Source organism: Engystomops pustulosus, chromosome 1, assembly GCF_040894005.1.
Source record: "Engystomops pustulosus chromosome 1, aEngPut4.maternal, whole genome shotgun sequence".
Taxonomy (NCBI): domain Eukaryota; kingdom Metazoa; phylum Chordata; class Amphibia; order Anura; family Leptodactylidae; genus Engystomops; species Engystomops pustulosus.
Genome location: NC_092411.1, coordinates 199,737,245 through 199,760,821, shown reverse-complemented (window position 1 = coordinate 199,760,821; position 23,577 = coordinate 199,737,245). Strand labels below are relative to the sequence as shown.

At 39.3% G+C, this 23,577-nt stretch overlaps 1 protein-coding gene across 3 annotated transcripts in view; it reads right to left on the bottom strand.

Annotated features, from left to right (window-relative positions):
• Window positions 1–505: 505 nt before the first annotated feature.
• Window positions 506–23,577, bottom strand: part of SMARCAD1 (SNF2 related chromatin remodeling ATPase with DExD box 1) — a 61,438-nt gene continuing 38,366 nt past the window's right edge. For all 3 annotated transcript variants that reach the window (XM_072117830.1, XM_072117840.1, XM_072117847.1), the window contains 15 exons: window positions 17,853–18,055; window positions 17,200–17,290; window positions 16,144–16,243; window positions 15,900–15,959; window positions 15,746–15,821; window positions 15,477–15,612; window positions 14,354–14,491; window positions 12,107–12,202; window positions 11,397–11,514; window positions 11,198–11,319; window positions 10,205–10,393; window positions 5,740–5,858; window positions 4,948–5,130; window positions 2,152–2,261; window positions 506–1,011 (listed from right to left, as the gene is read on the bottom strand). In XM_072117830.1, coding sequence (XP_071973931.1) covers window positions 950–1,011; window positions 2,152–2,261; window positions 4,948–5,130; window positions 5,740–5,858; window positions 10,205–10,393; window positions 11,198–11,319; window positions 11,397–11,514; window positions 12,107–12,202; window positions 14,354–14,491; window positions 15,477–15,612; window positions 15,746–15,821; window positions 15,900–15,959; window positions 16,144–16,243; window positions 17,200–17,290; window positions 17,853–18,055 — 1,803 coding nt within the window. In that variant the 3' untranslated portion in view covers window positions 506–949. The remainder of the gene's footprint in view (window positions 1,012–2,151; window positions 2,262–4,947; window positions 5,131–5,739; window positions 5,859–10,204; window positions 10,394–11,197; window positions 11,320–11,396; window positions 11,515–12,106; window positions 12,203–14,353; window positions 14,492–15,476; window positions 15,613–15,745; window positions 15,822–15,899; window positions 15,960–16,143; window positions 16,244–17,199; window positions 17,291–17,852; window positions 18,056–23,577) is intronic.

Genomic DNA, 23,577 nt, shown 5'->3' with positions numbered 1-23,577 from the left:
AGGGTGAGCAGACAGCAGGCAATGAATGTATGTGATAATGTACAATTGCAATGGTAGGTTTCAAGGAACACTGGATAAATGGTTTAAGAAAATAACACCAAATCTACAAATCTGATCAACACTAGAATACTGTGCAATTAAAAAAAAAAAAAAATCCTTACTAGGTCAAATAAGGTAATTGATTTATGAGTCAACTATATCTAGCGGTAATCAATAGTCTCCTACTTAGTGTAAAAAAAAAAAAAAAAAAAAAAATAGATAAGGGAACAGATAGCACAGTCCTTGGCATCTGTAAAAAGGCACCTGAGGTAAGTGGCAGTTCATGGAAAATTCAGGAAGCTTTACTCATCTTATTAAGTCTACCATTATGTTGTGCAAGGGCCCTTTCACCTGACCATATTTACACAACAGATTAGAAATACTTTTAGTAAAATTACAAAACTTTCCACAAAATACTAAACAAAAAAACCTGCTGCTAAAACAAAGTCTACTGATTCAACACAGATGACTCTGCAAATATTTTATTTTTGCAGTGTAAAAAAAAACATTAAAAATTTATTCAATGGCATAGAGAAAGAAAACATGTACCAACAAAACAGAAAACATACAATTTACACACATACCTTGTCATAGAGCATTAAATAGGTAGGAGATGATATACAAAAATACTGACATCTAAAGAACTAATGAATTTGTTACAAACATCAAATTCTCATATCAATAATGGGTTTTGCAAAAAGTTGTTTATTCAGCTGCCGCAGGTAAGAAAGTACATTTTAAGTCATATATAGTTCACATTTACTAAATTCATGTAAACTGGTAGCAGCTCTTCATAAAAGGACAGTATTGGAAAGCTGTACAGGTGGTCAGAGTCCTAAAGACCAATGGCTTTAGACTGCATTTCCAGAAACAGGTGGGCAGCAAAAGGTTGGGTAGTTGTTTGTTGTTTTTAAAGACCTAGTGATGTTTTTAGAAGTGTTGCCATGTCAAGAGGTATGTTTCCTTCATCTCCTACAAGAGGGGAAAAAAAAAAAAAAAAGTTAAAACACAACCACCACATTCGCAGTTTACTAAAATCCATGTTATATAGGACCTGGCCATGCAGTAACAAAAAGCCACCCGCGTCACAAAAACACACAATTCCTCACATTTAACTACCTAATCATACACCAAACCCAATCATACTGTGACCAATGCATTTCCCACCATCGGCTTATACTCAAGTCAATAGGTTTTCCCAGTTTTTGGTGGTAAAATTAGGGGTCTCGGCTTATACTCGAGTGTAGAGGGTAAAAGGTATTACCATTTCCAAAAATTATATGTAATAAGTTCTACTGTACAAATATTCCAATATACTTTCTGACTTATTTTTTTTAGATCTCCAATTGCTGTCATTCTATAGAAAGCTTCTACCAGTGGACAGAAATCTGACCACGGTCACACAGGTAGTAAATGTAGAGATAATACACGTCACTCTAGGAGAGTAGTTTTTCGGGTGCTCGAGTAGGCTACTAAACCATCGACAATTTTCTCAAAAAGAATACTTGGCACTCCTTGTTCGTTTTCATTTGAACATGATACATTTTTTTATTTATTACAAGTGGAGGTTTAGAATGGCAATCCAATTCAAAAATGCAACGTTTCGGTCTACGCAGAGACCTTCATCAGGCACGGATTGCATGGTATATTGAGAAAGACAGGTGGATAGATGTGCGGTGCTATGACCGCTAGAGCGCTGGGGAGTGTAGCAGCGGACACATCCTCTCAGGAGGAAGGCGCTATAGCGGTCATAACACTGCACATCTATCCACCTGTCTCTTTCTCAATATACCATGCAATCCGTGCCTGATGAAGGTCTCTGCGTAGACCGAAACGTTGCATTTTTGAATTGGATTGCCATTCTAAACCTCCACTTGTAATAAATAAAAAAAATTATCATGTTCAAATGAAAACGAACAAGGAGTGCCAAGTATTCTTTTTGAGAACACAGGTAGTAAAGACAGAAGCTTTAACTTCACTATCTGTGTATCCGTGTTGTTGGTTACAATTGTACTTGTTATAAAATGCACCAAAGTGTTGCAGCAGAATGGTGATCCAAGATGAAGCGCTGCGTGCACAAATATGCATTTTAAACCGAATACGGTGACATACCTGTATCTGATGTGGTCATATCTTGCTCCAGTCTCAACTTCTGTTGGCTAATTTTTAACATGGACTCCTCTATTGTTCCTTTGCCAATCAATCGGTACACTGTGACTTCCCTTGGAGAGATCAAAGAAATGTCATACAAAGTTTTCTGATCTACTTGCATCACCGGGTGTACGTGGATGTACAGAGATATATTTGACAAGTTGTAATATTTTTTTTTTTTTTAAGTTTCCAGGGTCAGAAATAACGGACAGGTTTCCATGTATGATTATGAGGACTGAGGTAATCTCTGATAGTCTCCTAGTCATGAAGTGGTGGACCTATCAATCAATCTACTCTGCTGCAGTAAAAAGTGTATGTTAAAAAGGAATCAGCAGTTTAGACTATAGAAAACTGCAGTCAGTGTTAGACAGTAGTCCTGGAAAGCTGTGTAACCATACCTTTGTGTGCACTCAAGATCTCCTACAGCAGAGCACTAATCACTGTACTGCTGCACTGTACAGCCCCCTTCCCCAGTATAAAAACAGATGCCTGAACACAGAGGGCGGTGCTAGGCAGCCGTACATTGAAACGCTCTCACACACACCAATTCATTACAAGGAATTCAAGTTCAGCTACAAATCAATATAATGAAATGTAAATGCACTTTACACATTCTTTCGGCTACTTGCAAAGTGTGCACACACACAGGCATGCAAAATCTTGTGTTTCTGGCACAATGGGGATGGTCCACAAACAAGGTGATAATCTTTTTTACTAGGGATATAAAAACAGAATACACTGTGGGGTAGGTATTGACCCACATGTTGAAATGTGTGGATTAATACAGATCCAATACAGATCCACTGTGGTGCTCAGGAGGTGGTTACACAGATTTCCAGGGCCTTTACTTCAAAGATGCAGACAGTGTTGGGTATTAAAACTACTGACATATTCCCTTTAATAAGACATTGCCTCCCTTTTAGGGATCAATGGCTCATTCCTTAAAAGTAAACCCATCCCCAGGGATGTCATTTTTAGATGTGACAAGTTCCAATATCAAAAATCTGCATAGAATAGGCTATGTTATTATAATTTATATTTTAGACCCTCTAGGGTACTTTAACCCTGGATGGTTTGATTGTTCTTACCATATACTGCAATACTACTGTATTGCAGTATATGGCATTTTTACATAGGATTTATTACAATGAGCCACTGGCTCCTTGTAATGAATCTTCAGAAACCACGTAGCCTTGGGTCTGACTAAGACCAATCGCCGCTCCACGATGACATCACAGGGTGATCTCAGCTGCATCATTTAAATGCCACAGACATCTAAAAAGTATGTTGATGTCAACTAAGTACGGACAGTCCACGGAGTCAAGAGTCTTGACGAATTTCAAAAGCAATCGGCTTTCTTAGACATCCAGCATCTTAATGCATCCCAATGGAGTTCCTCTAGATACAGGCAAGTATCGTAAAGGGTGGTACTTTATCTTTCATTTAGTTGGAAACCACCACTTTTGAGAAGTAGGTTGATTAATGAGTGTAAAATGCATATCTCTATCTCTACATATATTTCAAAAACAGATGTGTATATGGGGAAAAAGTGATTTAGATTCAGAAATACAGCAATAGTTAAAAACTATTAAAAGTAGCTCATTTTATGGGAAAAGTACAAACCTTACCCTATACACCTGTAAATGGCTATATATGCTAGCGCCATGACAAAATAGGTTATGATAACGAGTGACTGATAGATATGTTGTTGCAAAATGGAGATGACCTTCGTTAATATCATGTACAAATACTAAAAGGTAATAATGCTATGACAGTAGACCATCAAATGCACCTTCAAAGTCTCAGAACTAAGTAACGTACACTACTAAAGATACAGGATTCTTATAATATTAAAGGGGTTTGGGTATGAAATAAAGTTCTCAAATTTTAATCCCCTAATAATATTTACACAATAAAGATCATTTTAACCCCTTACTTTACAATTTACTCAGTTTTATTGGTGTTTTAGCTCCTATTACTCACTGATGGTCATTGTAATATTCCAGAGTGGGCAGGGACTTGCTAAGCAGACACTGCATGATCCCTCTAGTGCTTGAAGATGTTGTGTACTGACAATGTGCTTAGATTATCAGGGTACAGCTTTATCATACTCCTATCAGGTATCTTCGGCGCACAGCTATGAGGAGCTGTGGCCGAAGATATCTAGAGGGAGGATCAAAGATCATTTTCCTAATATGCAAATTTTCTACAGAGGCAACTGGGCCTCAGCTCCGGCTACTCCACGTCCCAGTAGCCTCTGTAGAAAATTTGCATATTAGGAAAATAAGTTATAAAAAGATTGCGGGGACGTTAGGATTAGCCCTTAAAAGGGCTATCCCCACGTCCAATAGATGCACCTACCACCCGATCTACCTTAATAGGTAGATCCATGGTGGTAGGTTTACTTTATATACAATATTAAAGAAGAGGAACTTGTCAAGCTAATTAACCCCCTAAACTAAATATATTTTCATAGACTACCATTAGAAAGCATTGCCTCTGTCCCTTAATTGTCCCTCTACATGCCTGTAAACTCAGGTACTAAAGCTGTATGAAAATGACCTGAGAGATGTCCAATAAATCATCATATTCAGCAGTCCAGTTTATTCATGAGTGTGATGCACAGCCACACCCCCAGTGCTTGACTGACTGTTTAATGAGGTGACACTCCTGGTGCTGGCTGTCTCTATGTGCTTCCTGGTGGTCACGCCCCCTGCAGCATCTGCAGGTCATCACCTAATTATTGCAAGCACTTACTTGGTCTGCCCCACTCTGTGGCACCGATCTTCCGCCTGCTTGTCATTGTAAGGATTGCAGTCAATGTCATGAAGAATTACAACATTTGCTGATGTAAGATTGATGCCAAGACCACCAGCCTTCGTGGATAGAAGAAATATGAATATATCCATGTCATTATTAAACTGATCTATGAGATGTATCCTGCAATGAAAAAGTCTCTGGTTACATTTTAATTGTGCATAAGATACACAGACAAATCAGCATGGACAGGAAACTGACTTGAAACAAGTATAAGAGAGCAAGTCATCTGGTACAACTTTAAGAATTCACACAATCTCATATCTGGGGTTTTAAAATTTGCAGTCATTGTGGCAGGGCAGCAACTACAGATTACAGCTGTGTTATATTGTAATGAAGCAGAAAGGAATTTACAAAGCAAACCGATAGAAATTGTGGGGAGGGGGATTTATCTAGAGCTGGTGCATTGTGTATCAGTATTAATAGTTCCTACTCTGGCATAACATATGCCTGGTTGAGTTCTGGGGCAGGTCTTTTTTTTTTTTTTTTTTTTTTTTTTTTGCTACAAACTGTATAGGCTACAACAAAGCAGAACATCACTGCACACTTGGGGCATGATTGGCATGATTAACGTCTTCTGTACGTAATTACAACAAAAATTGGAAGCCACAAAAGATATCTGCCTCAAATGACAACTATAACTTAAATCCAAAATGGCTTGTGTGCTCTGAACAATATGCCACTGTCTAAAATAAGTAGAAATAATAGAAGTGCAATATACAATTTAAGTACCTTTCAGATATTTGAGTTTTCCCATCTAGTCGAATATATCGATGCTGATTATGTTTCAGGAAAACTTCTAGAATATCTAACATCATGGTGAATTGGCTGAATAGAACCACTCTGCTGCCCTGCAAAAAAAAAAAAAAAAAAATTAAAATGTATATATTCACTCATTCCAGAACAGCAACAAGGTTCTACAAGAATACAATTTAAGACCACCTGGACGAGCCAAAAGAATTTCTTTGGAGAAAACAGATCTGACTTCTTTGGATTGATTTTACACAAATAACCTAAAACCTCTACATATTCTGGTTAGAGGTTATTTTAACAATATGTGGCATAGCAACAGGTGTATCAAGATAAATAATAATTCCTTTATTTATATAGCGCACACACAGATTCCGCAGCGTTACAGAGCCTGCCAAAATCGGTCCCTTTCCCCAATGTGGCTCACAATCTAAATCAACCTACTGGTATGTTTTGGGGTGGGAGAGGAAACCCACGCAAACACAGAGAGAACATACAAACTTTGCAGATGTTAACCTGCAGACTTGAACGCAGGTCCCCAGCACTGCAAGGCTGTAGTGCTAACCACCATGCCACCCTATAAGTCATATAATTTATTCCGATCTGCTGAAAGACAAATTAACCCCTTCATGACTCATGGCTATATTTGTACACACCTTGTGCACACCCCCACACCCCAATGTCCCATTTTACACACTCATATCTCCTGAACCGTGGCATCTATAAACACAATTCGGGTTTCATTAAATGGGAGATTGGATCTAATCCCGATAGCATGAGATATTTACTTAAAATTGCAGTAGAAAATACAGATCTCAACAGATCTAGCCAAGGCTTCATCCACACGCGATATGCCCGCCGTGTGCTGGAGAGGAGGAGGAGGTGACCCCTCCTTCCTCCATAGGAAATAGCGGCGCATGGCCGCACACTCAGGAAAAGATAGAACATGCTCTATCTTTTCCTGGTGTGCAGTGTGGATTGGTGCCACACATCAAAATGTGTTATAAAAACTATATACAATTTTACAGCTTATTAAAACATGTGAATGGGAAAACCGACAAATATTTTTTCCACATTTTTAAAATATTTGTCTGATAATTGTATATATAAAAAAAAAATTTAAAATAAAATACTTCTAATCAAGTCTCATGTCACAAAAAAATTTTGGTTAAAAAACTAACCAGGAATGTAATTTTAAAGGGGTTGTGTCACCATTGCACATTGCTGTAATTGGGTCCAATGCATTGTTAAAAGTACTTTCACCATTTACACTTATTACAAAATCTGCAGGCTTACTGAGATAACTCCTTTTGTTCTGGTTGCTGGCGCCCCCCGGTGGTAGCTGTGTCCCGTCCTGAGCAACAGCTGATCTGGCCGAGTCTGCGCACAGGGAGTCAGTCAGCTGTTCTCCACTACAGATCACTCCACGGGCTCACAGCTCCTCTGCACACCGAGAGATCACCTGACACACTGCAGCCAATAGGAGGTGAGAGAGGAGGAGGGGCAGAGATTGTGCTGTGATGGCCACTGCTCACCAGCTACACAGGAGCCTACAGCAGCAGATACAAGGTAACTGCAGCCAGACATGTCTGCTCAGAGGAGTCCTCCCCTAACATGGATCATAGCAATGTATCAGCCCTTTCCTCCCTCCACCATTAGTCAGGTCACACAGGAGGCTGCAGAGATAACACAAGTAACAGGCTGAGCTCTGACCTCTCCTGATGCAGTCCTCCTCCTGTACTCTCCTCCATTCACTGTCCCTCCATGCTACCCTGCTCTCCTGCAAAGGGGCCCCTGTGCCTGACTAGCAGGGAAGTAGCTAAAGATCAGTTACATGTGAGAAGCTGTCATCTATCTATCACATATCCATCTATCACATATCCATCTATCCATCTATCACATATCCATCTATCCATCTATCACATATCCATCTATCCATCTATCACATATCCATCTATCCATCTATCACATATCCATCTATCCATCTATCACATATCCATCTATCCATCTATCACATATCCATCTATCCATCTATCACATATCCATCTATCCATCTATCACATATCCATCTATCCATCTATCACATATCCATCTATCCATCTATCACATATCCATCTATCCATCTATCACATATCCATCTATCCATCTATCACATATCCATCTATCCATCTATCACATATCCATCTATCCATCTATCACATATCCATCTATCCATCACATATCCATCTATCTATCACATATCCATCTATCTATCACATATCCATCTATCTATCACATATCCATCTATCTATCACATATCCATCTATCTATCACATATCCATCTATCTATCACATATCCATCTATCTATCACATATCCATCTCTCTATCACATATCCATCTCTCTATCACATATCCATCTCTCTATCACATATCCATCTCTCTATCACATATCCATCTCTCTATCACATATCCATCTCTCTATCACATATCCATCTATCACATATCCATCTATCACATATCCATCTATCACATATCCATCTATCACATATACATCTATCACATATCTATCTATCACATATCTATCTATCACATATCTATCTATCACATATCTATCTATCACATATCTATCTATCACATATCTATCTATCACATATCTATCTATCACATATCTATCTATCACTCTAGTGATTTGGTTGCAATTCCTTACAAAATACACAGAAAGAGATTCAATCAACATGCAAAAATACAAAAGTTTATTAGTAAAAGTCATAAAAACAACTATTGCACCTAATTTTGTACAATCAATGCATACAAGAAGAGCAATTCAATGTATTCTCACAGCATCGCGTTAGGTCACGCGGACAGTAAAGTGTAAATATGTCGGAGGTCTAGACAAATGGAGGGACGGCAAACTCCATGCGTATCCTCACTTCAAAGTGACTTCCTCAGGGGTAAGTGGCACTTTGGAGTGACGATACACGTGGGGTTTGCCTCCCCTGCAACCACCTAGACTTCCGCCATGCATGTCAGCCTGACCGACCATGTTGCTGTGAGAATACATAGTACATGTGTACTGTGTGCAGTGTCCTGTGTAGTGTGCTGGGGGCGCCAGATTCAGGATTTCTGGCGCACGTTCTTCATGAATCTGGTGCCCCCTGCACTGCTTTGACAGACTGCACCAACTTTTTTTGGTGCACTTGGGGCGTATGACACATTTCTATTGGACTTCTATTGGATCAGGAAATGCAGGGACTATTTGAGCACAGCAGGTGGAAGGAGACTCTGAAGGCTGAGCGCTCTATAGCACTGAGGTGTGGAATAACTGCCACTGTCAGTGCTGTGCATGTGCCTGGCCCCTCCCACATATGCTTCTGTGTGGAGCAGAATAGAGGCTGAACAAGCATCATAGTAACAAATAGAAAGGTATCTTTAATTCCAGGTAACCATTACAAATAGATTTTTGAAATATTTTAACCTCTTTGGCAGCTTTTTGTAGTCAATTGTTTCGTGGCATAACCCCTTTAAGCTGCTGACAGATTCCAAAAGGCCATGTTATGCTGATTTTAAAAATGCCCTTCTAGGCATTTTGAATCATTTCAGTAGTTTATAATAGTTTCATTTTCATTACTTGGCTCCTTGTCAGCAGCATGTGGAGAGTGTGCGTGCCCATGTAGCCTCATGAATTCGCCCTTTCGACCAAGTCATCCCCCTCCCTCCCCTGGGAAAGGCAAGGGAGCTGCATGAGTGTGGAGGAGAGGAGACAGACACAGGCACACAGGTTACAGCTTCCCCTCCTTCAGGGTCTTGCATGCTGGTGGCAGGAAGCCAGGAGATCAGAACGAAGATACTTTTAAAATCAGTATAGCATGGGCTATTGGAACCGGTCACCATATAATGTCCGATGAGGATGAAGTTTGGCACGATTCTTCAAGATCAAGTGTCCATTTTCCTGCATGTGTCGCTTCCCCACCGAGGTCCGCCGGAGTTCACCTTCTTCCAGTTCCCTTTTCAGGGACAAAGCACCGGTGTACGAGTGCTTTGTCTTGCGACACAATTTGAATTTTAAAACCTGCAGTTTGTCCGTCGGCCACACCCCAGATGTATCACATGCAAGTCAGCGCGATTGCGCCAAAATCCGATCATGTGCGCCAAAAACTCCACTTAAATGCGGCACAAATCGGAAATAGTCGGTAAACCTTACGAAAAATGTGCCGTGCGGACCCTTAGTAAATGTGACCTAATATGTACTTTGAAGCCAACTATTTGCACATGTACACAGAAACGCTGCATTTAGATGAACGTATGCCCACACGGTTACCGACATGCAGCATATACGTCCACTCCCGCCTCCATAGAAATGCACTGCTACCACCCCTCCCCATTCGGTTGTGTGATTGCAACCTTAGTGTAATAACTGAAAAGGGAACTGGAAATGAAAAGGAATAACAGAACAATAGATCACAATACCTTATTCTTAATGTCAGACAACAGCTGGTCAAGAACCTCAAATTTTCCAGAATCTAATAGCAGTGCCTTTTCAAGTCTATATTTTGAGAGACTTGAAAATTCAGAGCAAAGTCTGTGGAGCTCAAAGTCTGTCATAACTTCCATGTCTTCAAAGATGAGATCAGGATTGGCATCACGATGTGTTGGTTCCTATGGATTGAAGTATGACAATAAAATAGTAAGCGATTAACAATAAAATAAAAAAAAATAAAAAATACTTTCTGCCAACAGACAACCAAGAGCCAAGGACAAATTGGTTTCAGAAAAAAATAGAGCTATTAGAAGGGCCCAGCAAATGACCCGAGTAGAACCCAATAAAAAAAAAATCTAAGGAAGGAATGAATGCTCAGAGTTCATACAAGGAGCTTTTAGAACCTTGAGGATTTCTAGAAGTTTCTAGTTTCTCTATACATCTGCAACAAAAGCTTCAATTAATTTCAGCTAATTTTGTGAACATCTTTGCCAAGGTAGAGTGGATGGGTTGTTATTGACAGAAATTCTATTTCTGAGAGTCTATTTTAGAAGTTATTAATTTTTCATTCTCACGTTTATATAAATTTAGGGTAGGGGGGTGTCGTTATATGTGCACACAATATAATGTATATGTATGCTCCAAATATGTGGTATACACACCCCTTCAGTTTTAATGTAGTGCCTTTAGGGCAGAGCTATGAGGTGGAAGGTGGAAATTCATGTCACTCCCTGACTACATAGTGCTTCCACCTCATACTGGCTCCTGTGTAGAAATCCAAGTCCCGGGAAGTCATTGCATATGTATACGATAGGTGTTTGAGCAAGAGTGGAAAGACTAAAGTACAGACTGTGGATATGTTGACTCACAGCAAATCTATTACAGAAATTTCTGCTAGATGTGAACATATCCTGGCTAATCACCCAGAAATAAATGATCAATTTGTGGAGAATTGTTCACCTGCTTGCACAGGGATAGATTACCTTGAGCATTAGTTTGGACATGGAGCGCAATTTTTCTGCTGTATAATATTGCCTGTGTAGCAAGGGATGATTGGCCATTTTTCTTAAGTGCATCATTACATTGCAAAGCTCTGAATTTTTCTCTGAAAGAAAAAATAAAAATCATGACTAACCTGCAATTGTGGCTAGAAAAATAAGAACTTCATAAGTATTATTGTACCTGGCCCTTCAATAGATCTCTTCAGCTTAACCATTAAATCATCATACAGCTGCTGTTGCTTCTTAGACATTTGGCAAAAAGTAATATGATCTTGTTTAGGAGGCAATTGCTTGAGGACCTATGGAATCAGAAACAATTTAACATATTAACAAGGCTGGATGAAAAACCTCTATAATGTAAAAAAAAATCTCTCTTAAGAATGTAATCCCTAGGGTCTGGAAGCAAGAGCTCTCCTTATGGAGAGTTTGCCAATAAAGGCCGCCTTAAAAAGGCGTGTGGAGACTAATGGCAATTGATGCCTGACTAGGGGATTCTGGGAAATATGAAAATACATTTTCCAAGGGGTGAAATGGAAAATAATGCCTCTTTTTTTCTTCCTTGAAAGCCAGTAAATAAGTTCTCACTCAGCCAAACCCGTTCCCTATACGGTACTGAAGAGACCTAACCAGGTCAAAACTGTGCTGTCTACAGTTGGGAATCTGTTCCTTCTGGAATACATATACTGGTTTGGCTTAATCCCACATGATTGTTATTAGGCTTCTTGTAAGCCATGCTTGGTGTTAAGGGGGCACTTAATATAATCCTTGAAAGGGGTCTAAAGTGCTTATCAGAAAGTACAAGTTCAAACATCATGTTTGAAGGATTCAAGCATTTCATAGACCCATACCATATATCTCAAAGAAAATATCAGAACCTCCAGTATTTCTTACCTCACTTTTAACTCTTTTGAGAATAAATGGCTTCATGATCAACTTTGCGTGGGCAATTCTCTCCTTTTCAAAAGTGCTTTGCTCATCAGTTGATTTCTAAATAGACAGATTGGACAACATTGGAATATATAAGTACCTACAGCGCCATCTACTGTCAGGAAAACCGCTTTACAACTGCTAAGCCTGGACCCGATGGCCTTTGTAAAGAACTCATTCCAGAAACCCAGTCTGACATAAAGAATACAAAACTTTTGGCATAGAAGTCCCAAGACCTTTCAGTCTACGCTTTGTAACATTTCAGTACATTATCCGTCTAAGTGACAAGTTAATAAAGTAGAATTAAAAGAAAACAAAAAGGTTCCAGCCACAAACTGGTCAAACAAAGTTAAAATTCTCCAAAGGCTTCAATGGGCCAGGCACATGATGTCACAGGATACATCTAGATATCTCACAGACTTGGGCCACGCGCACACGACCATGTGCACTTTGTGGACTGCAAGTAGAAGAATGTGATTCCCTACTAGCAGGCCCATCCGACATTGGCATGCGAGTGCACTGGGAGTATGGAGAGAGCTTACAGGCTGAACTCTCACCATACACAGCGGGTGCCAGCTGTATAATACAGCTGACACCCACCTGGTACTGCAGTTAAGCGTTTAAATGCAGAGATTGAACCTGGCCACAGCACGGCAACATTGCTGCCTATGGGCACTGCCATCTTGGATGGCCAATTGCCCCCCCCCCATGATGTCATTGGAGGGTGGCGATCGGTATTAAAGGCAGCCTACAGTCTCAGAGAGTCCTGCAATACAGTAGAGTTGCAGTATATAGTTTGAGCAATCAGACCCTCCAGGGTTAAAAAACAAAAAAATAAAAACAGTAAAAATCATACACGTTAGGTATTGCCATGACCGAAAATGCCCGTTCTATCAAAAATAAAAAAAGATTATTCCGGCTGTGAACGTCCAACATGTCCGCTACTATTCGCCATTTTTCAAACCATGAATATTTGTATAAAAAGTGATCAAAAAGTCATATAGGTCCGAAATTGAAGTTAATATGCCAGCTCATAGCGCAAAAAACTGACACCATGTAGGTCTGCACACCAAAGTGTGAAAAAGACATACTTTTGAAAAATCTACTAAAACCTATATAAATTTGGTTTCCTTGTGATTGAATCAACCCTAGAATAAAGAGGAGGTGTCATTTGGAGCACAGAAAAAAAAAAAGAAGTAAAAACAGAGCGAACAAAAATATGCCACAAATGTGGTTGTTTTTTTGTCAATTTCACCGCACTTTGATTTTTTTTCCAGCTTTCCAGTATATTGTATGGAATATTAAATGGCGCATTTAAAAAGTACAATTTGTCTAGTAGATATCAAGCCCTCACACATCTCTGTAAACATAAAAAAACTTTAAAAATATAAAGTTATCGCTTTTGGAAAAAACAATAACTAAAAAGGACCAAGTCTTGTAAGGGTTAAACAGATTATAGAATTACTGATCAACAAAATTACACAACTTTGCTCTAGATCTGTACTTTGTAGTTCAAAGATTTTATATATAGTCAAGGCAGCTTCAGAACACTTATTTACAGTAGTCTTTACCCTCAGTGTTTGTGGGGCTGGCCTAAATGTAATTTGGTAGCGCTTCTCCTGTGTGTACCTTACTCCAACCAAGAACTACCAACTCATTTTGGCAACTTTGATGCAGATGAAGCAAACACCACAACAACAGAGCTATTTAATTACATCATGTAACAAATACTTGTTTAGAATATAGAGCATACACCATAGCATACAGAAATTTTTTATGGTATATAGATTTCCACCAATAGATGGCACTCATGAGTCTTATTATGTACTACTGTGTACTAATATCCACTGCACGTGCAAACACAGGCCAACCACACTGAATCAGTTGTACATTCGGATGATAAATTTATAATAAATATTTTTTAGCACCATCATATCCATACTGAGACATTACAATCCATGATTGTACATCCACTATGTACATACACCTTCACATTTCCGAGGAGTATATTTAACCAATGATGCAGTAAATAACACAGGCACACTTATCAAAAGTGTCTGAAAGTAGGACTAAGTATGCTGTGCCCAGGTCTAAAGGCTACATAGTCTGCTCATGCTGCACTCTTTATAAAACTTTGCACCTCCTATTAGTTGGCCTGGTTTACACTAAAAAACTGACCATAATTCTATGAATATTGTAAGCGTTTCTTACCGCTTTGGAAGAGAACATTCTCTTGATCTCACTAGTGCTGCTGCTGAACATATGAGGCATCACAAAATTTAGCAGAGACATGAGTTCCAGCAAGTTATTTTGGACTGGGGTCCCGGTTAGCAGCAAGCGATTCTTGGCCTGTTGGGCAGGATGGAAAGAGGTTAAAAATGTTATACAGCATCTCACAACAAGCACATATTTCAAAGCATCTCGCAAATGAATGTTTTATAGATATAAGCATACCGTCACGAAAATGCATCTACCTCTACTTCATCTACTTCAAATATGACCATGGGGAAAAGCAGACAATAAGGAGATAACTTAATTTCCATCCCCTTATAAAAATGGCTGGACCATTATACAAGCTCTTATAACTCGTGTCACCCCCTCATCCTCAGACTGTAACCCCTCGCCAACAAAGACCTCCCTCTATTGCTTCATATGACTGTTACTCCGAATGTCTTATTTTATTTAACCACGTTCCATGAAAATCTGTAAAGTGCTAAGGAATTTGAAAAGCCCAGCTCTGCAGTCTCGTTTTTTTTGTGTTATTTTCTCCTTCTTGTGTAAATGAGGCCACTTTATACATGGGAACATAACAAAGAAAAAAAAAAAGTGTCACTACTTTCCTATGTGCACCATGCTAAAATGTAAAAAAAAATTTAAAAAAATTGTGTAATATAGATTGAGGAATGAACCCTCAACAGCAAATAATTTTCTTGGCCCAGCAGCATAACAATCTCATATTTCACCTACTTCAAAAATACCACATTTATGATTAATGCTGAATTCCAATGCAAATATAATCCTGTACTAGCACTAATATTTACAGATTAGTGTGCATCAAACAGCTTGCAAGTGCTTCAAGTGCAGACACAGACTTTGACACTGATATATTGTAGACCAGGATCTGACCGGGCGAACTGGAAAAAGCCTGCTTGTTGGAGCAGTGTAATTTACTGAGGTCATGAACACTTCATATGCATTCAAGTTCAGATTTGCTCCTCTAAAGAAATGAATTAAGTCAAATGAATGGCCTTGATGTTTAAAGGCAAAACTCAAGAGGCTACAAGTGCGTGGCGTAAATTCCCTTTATAAATGATGGATGGTCAGTGACACTCACATTTAAAGTCATAAGGTGCTGATAGCGGATGGAGCTCATATTTTTTAGCATGTGACCTTCATCAAACACGGCATAATTCAGCTTGATCCGCCGAAACAAGCCACGATCCTCAGCACTGCTAATGGCACAATTGTACCTGCAAATAACACACACACTTTATAAACCAACTAAAATTACAGATGTTATGAGGTTTATTCACCACAAGGGGTCCCTGTTGTCTCGATTACACTAAGCTAACGGCAATAACTAGGAAAAAAAGAAACACTTACGTTGTAACAATAACATTAAATTCTATCACATTATTTAAGATGTCATATCGCAAATGCTTTCTTTCTTCCTGAGAACCTACAAAAAGAACAACAGGACATCAGAGCTTAATGTAAACTTTCTGTGAGGCTCTATGTAAAAGACTACTATACTTACCATAATATAGCAGGATGTTCAGATCTGGGCACCAATGATTAAACTCTCTGACCCAGTTATCTGCGAAGTGAAACAATGTTGTGGGATACTTTATGAATAATACGTTTATACTTGCTATATGCTTGTTATGAGTTTTTACTTCAAGTGATCTATATAACACACACACTTTAGAATAAACTCTTTAGACATGCACAGTATTAAGCACATTAAAGTTTAGTGATGAAGTAAAGGGATGACTACTAACCCAACGTGGAGGCTGGAACCACCACAACATGTGGGCCAGCGTCTCCATTCATGTAAAGATGAGCAAGGAAAGCTATCGCTTGAACGGTTTTTCCGAGCCCCTGCAAAGTAAGATTTAAAAAGAGCAAAATGAAATCTTCTGCAATAATTGTGCCAAGATCTTCAGCTGACCCCTTCTTTGTAGAGGACAGGTATACATTTCGCATCTACATTGTCTAGGGCATCTACATTGTCTAGGGCATCTACATTGTCTAGGGCAGTGGTGGCGAACCTATGGCACGGGTGCCAGAGGTGGCACTCAGAGCCCTTTCTGTGGGCACCCAGGCCATCACCCCAGCACACCAGACAGGACTCGAAGAATCTTCCTGCAGTTCCAAGCAACTTAAAATATGCTGCTTTCGGTCATATTTTGATACTTACTTTGCTACTTGGGACTGTAGGAAGAGGGAGAATGAATAGACAGGGCCAAATTATCTTTGGAGGACCTCCTGCTGGCCCCTACAGGTCTACAGAGGGACACTGGAAAGAATCTAGAATCATGCAAATTTTCCATCTTTCTACTGTGTTGCTGTCTTCAGGAGGCCAATATGATTGTTGAAGAACATGGAGCAGTAAGTTACACTTTAATTTTTGGTTGGCACCTTGCAATAAATAAAGGGGGTTTTGGGTGTCTTTTTGGGCACTCAGCCGGTGAAAGGTTCGCCATCACTGGTCTAGGGCATCTACATTGTCTAGGGCATCTACATTGTCTAGGGCATCTACATTGTCTAGGGCATCTACATTGTCCTCAACCTGGGGGTCGAACAACCAAAACACAAGGGTCACCTAAAGCCATCAAAGGCCCCGATTTTATTGCGTTTTTGCAGAGAATCACATGGTTTGGGGTCACCGCAACATGAGGAACTGTATTGCGGGGTCACAGTATTACAAAGGTTGAGAACCACTGGTCTAGAGCAACAGAATCCAAATGTTAGGCTGGTTTAGTTTACTGTTTTGTTAACAAAATAACAGACATTAAAAGATGGTTCTGAAATCATACTAGTGAAACAATACTAACCATCTCATCTGCCAAAATGCCGTTCACTTTATGCTTGTGCAGGAGAGCGAGCCAATTCAGACCAATCTTCTGGTAGGGTTTAAGCACCAGGCTATAGACAGGAAGTAATGATTATGTCATGTCATCTTAAACCTCTTAGGAATCCATAACCGAATCAGTTACATGCTCTCAACATGCAAAACATTTCCCAACACATGTATAGTAATGCCATGTAAACCTTCCCTGAATGTCCCAACTTATCACATTTACAATGTCCTATTGGCCTCGGCACCTGTTGTGTGAATGCTAGTCTAGTGTGTATACACATAGCACCTACTTTTGGCAGAAGAGCTCCCTGCATAAAGTCTAATGCACGTGTAGAGCTGCTAGCCTCACAAACCTGTTTAATATGGAGATTTCTGCTGTGGATTATCTACAAATTCCACAGCAAATACACCCATGGTAAATTTGTACTATGCATACATAACCTAGATATAGTATGTGTAGTAAGTTTAGGTACAAAAGATCATGTGTTCAGGGTGCAAGCAAGATTTGTCAAATGAAAAGACACCAGCGGTATCTTACTAATCCCTTTAACTAGTTATTAGCATTCATAAGGGGATGGGGATCTCATCACACCACTAATATTCTTGCATCCATTTTGCCGGAATCACCTCTCTGAGAGGATAGAAGGTTGCTCCACATTCCATCCACTTTCTCCATCTTCAGTAATTTGTGTAACTTGTTTCATTAGCTTCCTTGAAATATCCTCACATTTATTCATAAGCCTCAAGACCACTTCTCTTTCTTTAATCAATATCTTGCAGTCCCAGATCAAATCTATCGAAAGAGTGTTCACTTTGTTCACTTTATTAACCTGCACAGAAATAAATATTAAGCAAAAGGGTAAAAATAAAGATCAAATCTACGTTTTGAATTTTCTTAGAGTATACAAATTCTTAGGCTTTTGGCTAGACAACTCTTATTAAAATTTGTTAGCGTAGACGACATTGTAAATAACTTTTAACATTGAGTGCGTCCTAACCGAGCCAGGAGAACAGGAGCATTGGTCAGCATAGTGAGCATGGTTACATAGGATTCCCATTTCTGTTTGCCCAAGTATGTAGACAAGAATTTTCTACAGTGTTGGGTTCAAATGGATTGATGATGCCCATTTCCATCTGTGTGCCATCCACTGTTTTTGCATTTCCATAGACTGCAAAGAGAAATTCTAGGACACAAACATGGATCAGCAATTGGGCCTGCTCCAAGTTCCTGGCACTTCCACCCTGATCCATGAAAAGCTCGTGAAAAAAAAAAAAAAAAAAAAAAAAAAAAAAAAAAAATAGCATGTGAACGAAAAGAACAAGCTTACAGGATGCAAGGTCCTCTGGATTGTGCAATGTAATTTCCTCTTTTTAATGGATATGGAATGAAGAAAGATTTTAGCAGATTGGAGTGCCGGTCACACCTTACTTTCTTTCAATAAAGCCTCTTTGATGACACATGCACCGGACTAAACAGAAGACATTGCTTCTTTACCTTTACCAGTCCATGTGAGCGGCAAGCTCAAAAATGTCTTGTACATTACTATGTACTATTATCTCTTTATCACCACTCCTATACATTGCGAGACCCCTACGACCTCAGGATTAAAGTCATTACCCTCTTTGTTCCCACCCATATATCGCAGAGCCGTGTTCCATTTCCTACCCCAAAGTGTGACCTCCGCTTCCTCACTTGTGACTAGACCCACCGGATGGTCGATAGCAGTACTACTAGTTTTCCTATGTTGTAAATTGGCACATGTACGACAAGGATATTCAAAGCTGCAAAAATGTGGGGTCTAACAATTTCAACAAGTGGCCCTGGATATGGAAGACAAGCAAGATGGAATCCATCTAGCTTAAGACAAGGAAATCTAAGGATCTCAATTGCACATCCTGAAATCTTGCACGAGTCCTCAGGCATGTCTCTATGACTATTTTCTGATAGAGCTAGATATACATTACATATGGCTTTACAATAACTGTTCCTCTCCAGCAGTCTCTGGAGTAGCCATGGCATGTTAGACTGACAGGATACTTAAGGGCTTTGCGGTATATCCAAAACACGCAGATGGGGAAGCTGGAAGAAAGTGGCTAATGCTTAAAAAGGATTTAACATAAATCTAAGTGTTCATTGGGGTCTTCCATTTATTACTAGGCATCAAACGTTTATTCAAAGAATTGTTCAAGATTTAAAAAAAAAAAAAAAAAAAAAAAAATGTAATCACGTGACTGCAGATAAGAGACAACAAGTAGCTGAAAAAGGAACCGACAGTAAGTACAACTATTATACTGTAGGTCCAATGGTCCAAAATTCTGATAGAAATGTTACAATCACAATCATCTTATGGATAAGAGACTTGTCTAGTTCACACACATTGGAGAAAATGTTACAACCTTGATCAAATGGCATTTTATAAGTCCTTGGTAGACACTTCATCAGGTCTACCACTGTAGGCAGTTTCCAGAGTAAGGTTTTAACCCCATAGGGGTAACACTACACACACTCCGTAGCAGAGAGTTTTCTTTACTACCCTTTATTCACACCACACACTTTATCGTTCTTCAGAGATCTCTTTTGTTCGGCTACACTGCCCAACCAGATTGAGAAATATTGAGACTATACAACTATTTTTGCATTTCCAAGTAACTAACTGTGGAACTACTCAGAGGACTCCGACTACACTCCACACACACACTCCTGATATTGGGGGGCCAACATGAATGTACAAAAAGCTCTGAACCCCCTTCACACCTCTACAGCCATCTTCATAAAGTAGGTCACTGGTCAGATACAGTATCCATTAATATAGTTAAAAGGAGTTTTGCCACTAAGGACATTTCTAGCCAACCTATGAAACGTTCTAACCCTCTCTGCAGACCACCACCAGAATCTGCAGTAATATAATTTATTCACGCCTCCGGGATGGAGACAGACGAGTTCTGGGAGCCGGAGAACTCACAAACTCGTTTCAAATTTCGGGTTGGGTAGCAAGCAGACAATGCAGGGAATGTTATTCTCACGCACTATTTTCATATTCACTACGCCGACACCTTGATGTCCAACAAGAGATTTGAAAAGAGCCGCTGATATCATCCATGGTCAGTGCCTCCATAATGTTTTAAGTCCTAGTCAGTTTCTCCATAATTTTGCCAGACATGGTCCATACTTCCATAATATTGTTGTCAATCATGGTCAGTGCCCCCTTAAAAGGGGTATTCCCATGAAGACAAGATTCTTAATATGAAGCCAAAGACATTTTTCTACGCGCTATAGAACTGAAGAGGCATCAGAAGTGGTTACTCCTGCAGACTCAACTCTCAGGAATCATGTCTTTTCATTTTCACATGATGTTTTATAGGAAAATGAGAGGGGAATACTAGAATTTCATATTCCCATCTGAGGGGGCCTGTAGTTCAATAAGGACAAATCTGGTGACCATTTCCCTTTATGGAACTGGGCTTGCAGGATGCCACAAACCCCAAAATGCTAAATCAAACTACATACATTTATGAGGACATTCATTTGATCCTGTAGACTAACCATTTAGGAATGTTCTGTACTTGTAAATGCAGGTTACTCACACATAAGCAGATGGCAAACAATTAATGACTTGTAGAAACCTACTCAATCAAAACTACTTGGATAGGAAATGATCTCCCTTTAGTCTTCATTCCAGGTAATGCCTAGACACAGTTCAGATCAGATGTAATTATGTCATGTATAATACTCATACACTAGTAGAATTGGGTGTATACAGAGTCATACTTCTAGCTCATGTTGTATTACAGCTCCATACTGCATTCATTAACCGTCAAGTAACTACAAGGACTATGTACAATGTACAGAAACTGTAAAAACAGTAGCAAGGTGGAAAGAGACTCACGAGATGGTTGTGGCCAGAAGGAGGCAAAAAAAAAAAAAAAAAAGAAACTAAGGGTGTAAGAGCCATCAAGTGCAAGTCTTCTGGCCTCCTACACTATGATGTTAGGCTCTGCACAGCGAGGACAAAAAAAAGCCAATTATACATACGCAATACTACTGCTAACAACGTTAATAATGTTTTCAGAAAATTAAGGAGTAATGGCACCATTTCTACAATTCCTGGTCTCAGGCAAAACCTTTATTGGTCCAAGGGCCTAATTCATACACTCAACTTCAAGGGGCTGCTTTGATAACCAGCATCCTAGAAGCACCAACTACCACAGTACAGCACAAAATGCCACCCCTGAAATAACAGCACAGTAGAGAAATAAATACCAACCAGAAACCAAATACTGCATTCAGAGTCCGGAGACCAGATAATTAATAATGGATCTGCATAGTATGGTTCCAGGTTTATATTAATACAGCGCCCAGAGCAGCTTACCAATGCTAGATTCCCCCTTTATAACTCACTTTGCTCCGGATGCTGGAGCAGAACAGGACCCAGAACTGGTGTGGTCTTGTCAGGTGTACTCACCACTGCTCAGGATCCAGCAAAAACCAAAGGCTTTGCCATTTCTTCCTGGTTCAATGACCTGGATGATGATGCCACCCCATAGCATTTTACCAGGATTAAAATCAATTAATTTCAGGCGATTGTCTGCTCTTGCATACCCCTCATAACCTGCACCTCCATTAGGACATCAAAGTTAACAAGAGGTAGGTAATACCACAAGCACTGCTGCCTGGTGAAAATATAGTTGTAAGGAATAAAACGGCATGATCTGTGAGGCCAAACAGGTTACAAGGATGCTCCTAGCCAAAAAACTGTTAAGCAGAAATCTAAAACCATACAATGAAGACATGTATTAAACCAGCATCACCTTGAAAACCGACTGCAAATCAAAACTTGTGATTGTGATTTATGAAGTCCTTCTAGATAAATTTACAAAAGATGACAACATGAAGCATTAGTATAAGCCTCATGTAAGTAAGCTTCGTAATACTTTATCCATAAGCTTACCAGATTGTGTAGGTAATATTGATGACATCCTAGCACCTAGAGCATTAAGAGCTGGACACCTGGAAATATCTTAACAGATGCACCAAGCCCCTATTAGACAATGGGATACTTGCATGGATTTAAAGGAATCACTATACTACCGGTCTGCAAGATCCCAGAAAATCTTAGGAATATAATATTCAAGACACCTGGCCGAGAAGCCGGGCTACACGCCATGCAAAACTCAAAATATATTGTTGAAAAAAAACGAGGACCGTTTCAAAAGCAGCAAAATTGAGAGAATGATAGAAATACCACAATCTATGTACTGGAAATGAAACCTTATGGGGGAGCTCCACTGCCATATAGCAATCCTAATATAATTGAATAGAACAATGAATATGCTAGTTATGAGGATATAGAGAGATATATATATCTCTCTATATCCTCATAACTAGCATATTCAATTATATTAGGATAGATAGAGATAGATAGATATATATATATACACACACACACACACATATAGATAGAAGTCTAACATGCTTCAGAATGGTAAATTCTGCAAAACGTATAATAAAAAGGTGTTTTTCCACACATGCAGTACACACATAGCACATAATCATTCCTTGGCAGCTTAACATCTGCTGTCTGTTTTCTGTGCCTTTGGAACATGATTTTGGGCATGTACGTACAACTACCGAAGGATATTTGGGTGTAGATGTTAAGTAACAAGTTTAATCAAATAAAAGTAAAAAAAAAAAAAAAAAAAGCCCCGTCAATTCACAGCAGGTCTACAGAGCATTTACAACATTATCCCCTCGCCAAAGGGGAGAGGAGAAAAAAAAAATAATAAAAGACTGACATCAGAAGGGAACAGCAGCCCTTTAGCAAATACTTTTACAAAGAATTAGCTGAGGCGAAGCCCAACAAGTTTAGCTGTGAGCTGTCTAATAGACAGATGTTGTCAGAGCAGCCAAAAGCTTCAGGCAAAACGTTTCTTTTCCCGTGTGCACGGAGCAGCCTGTGACTCTGTGCTGCAGCTTTAGCAATTACATCTCCTGTGTACCCTCTTTTCTGTCCCCATGTTAAAAGCATTACAAGAAAAACAAAACAAAAAAAAAAAGTCTGATGGGACTGTAAAAGTTGGTGCGATTACCCATCACACTTACAAAGAATGCCCACTTCTCCACTCCTACCTTTGTCTCTAAGTGTTTTGTTATATCACACTGCGAGACATGGCATCAATCTGCACAAAAATTATACGTATACAGCACAATACATATGGTACACAACAAGGCCGCTTTTGAAGACACTTCATATTTTTTTTTGTATTAAGACATACTTGTAAATTCTTGAAACAAACTATCGCAAACAAATTTACAGTCACAAATGTTTAAAAGCAAGAAAACTAATAAAAAAGC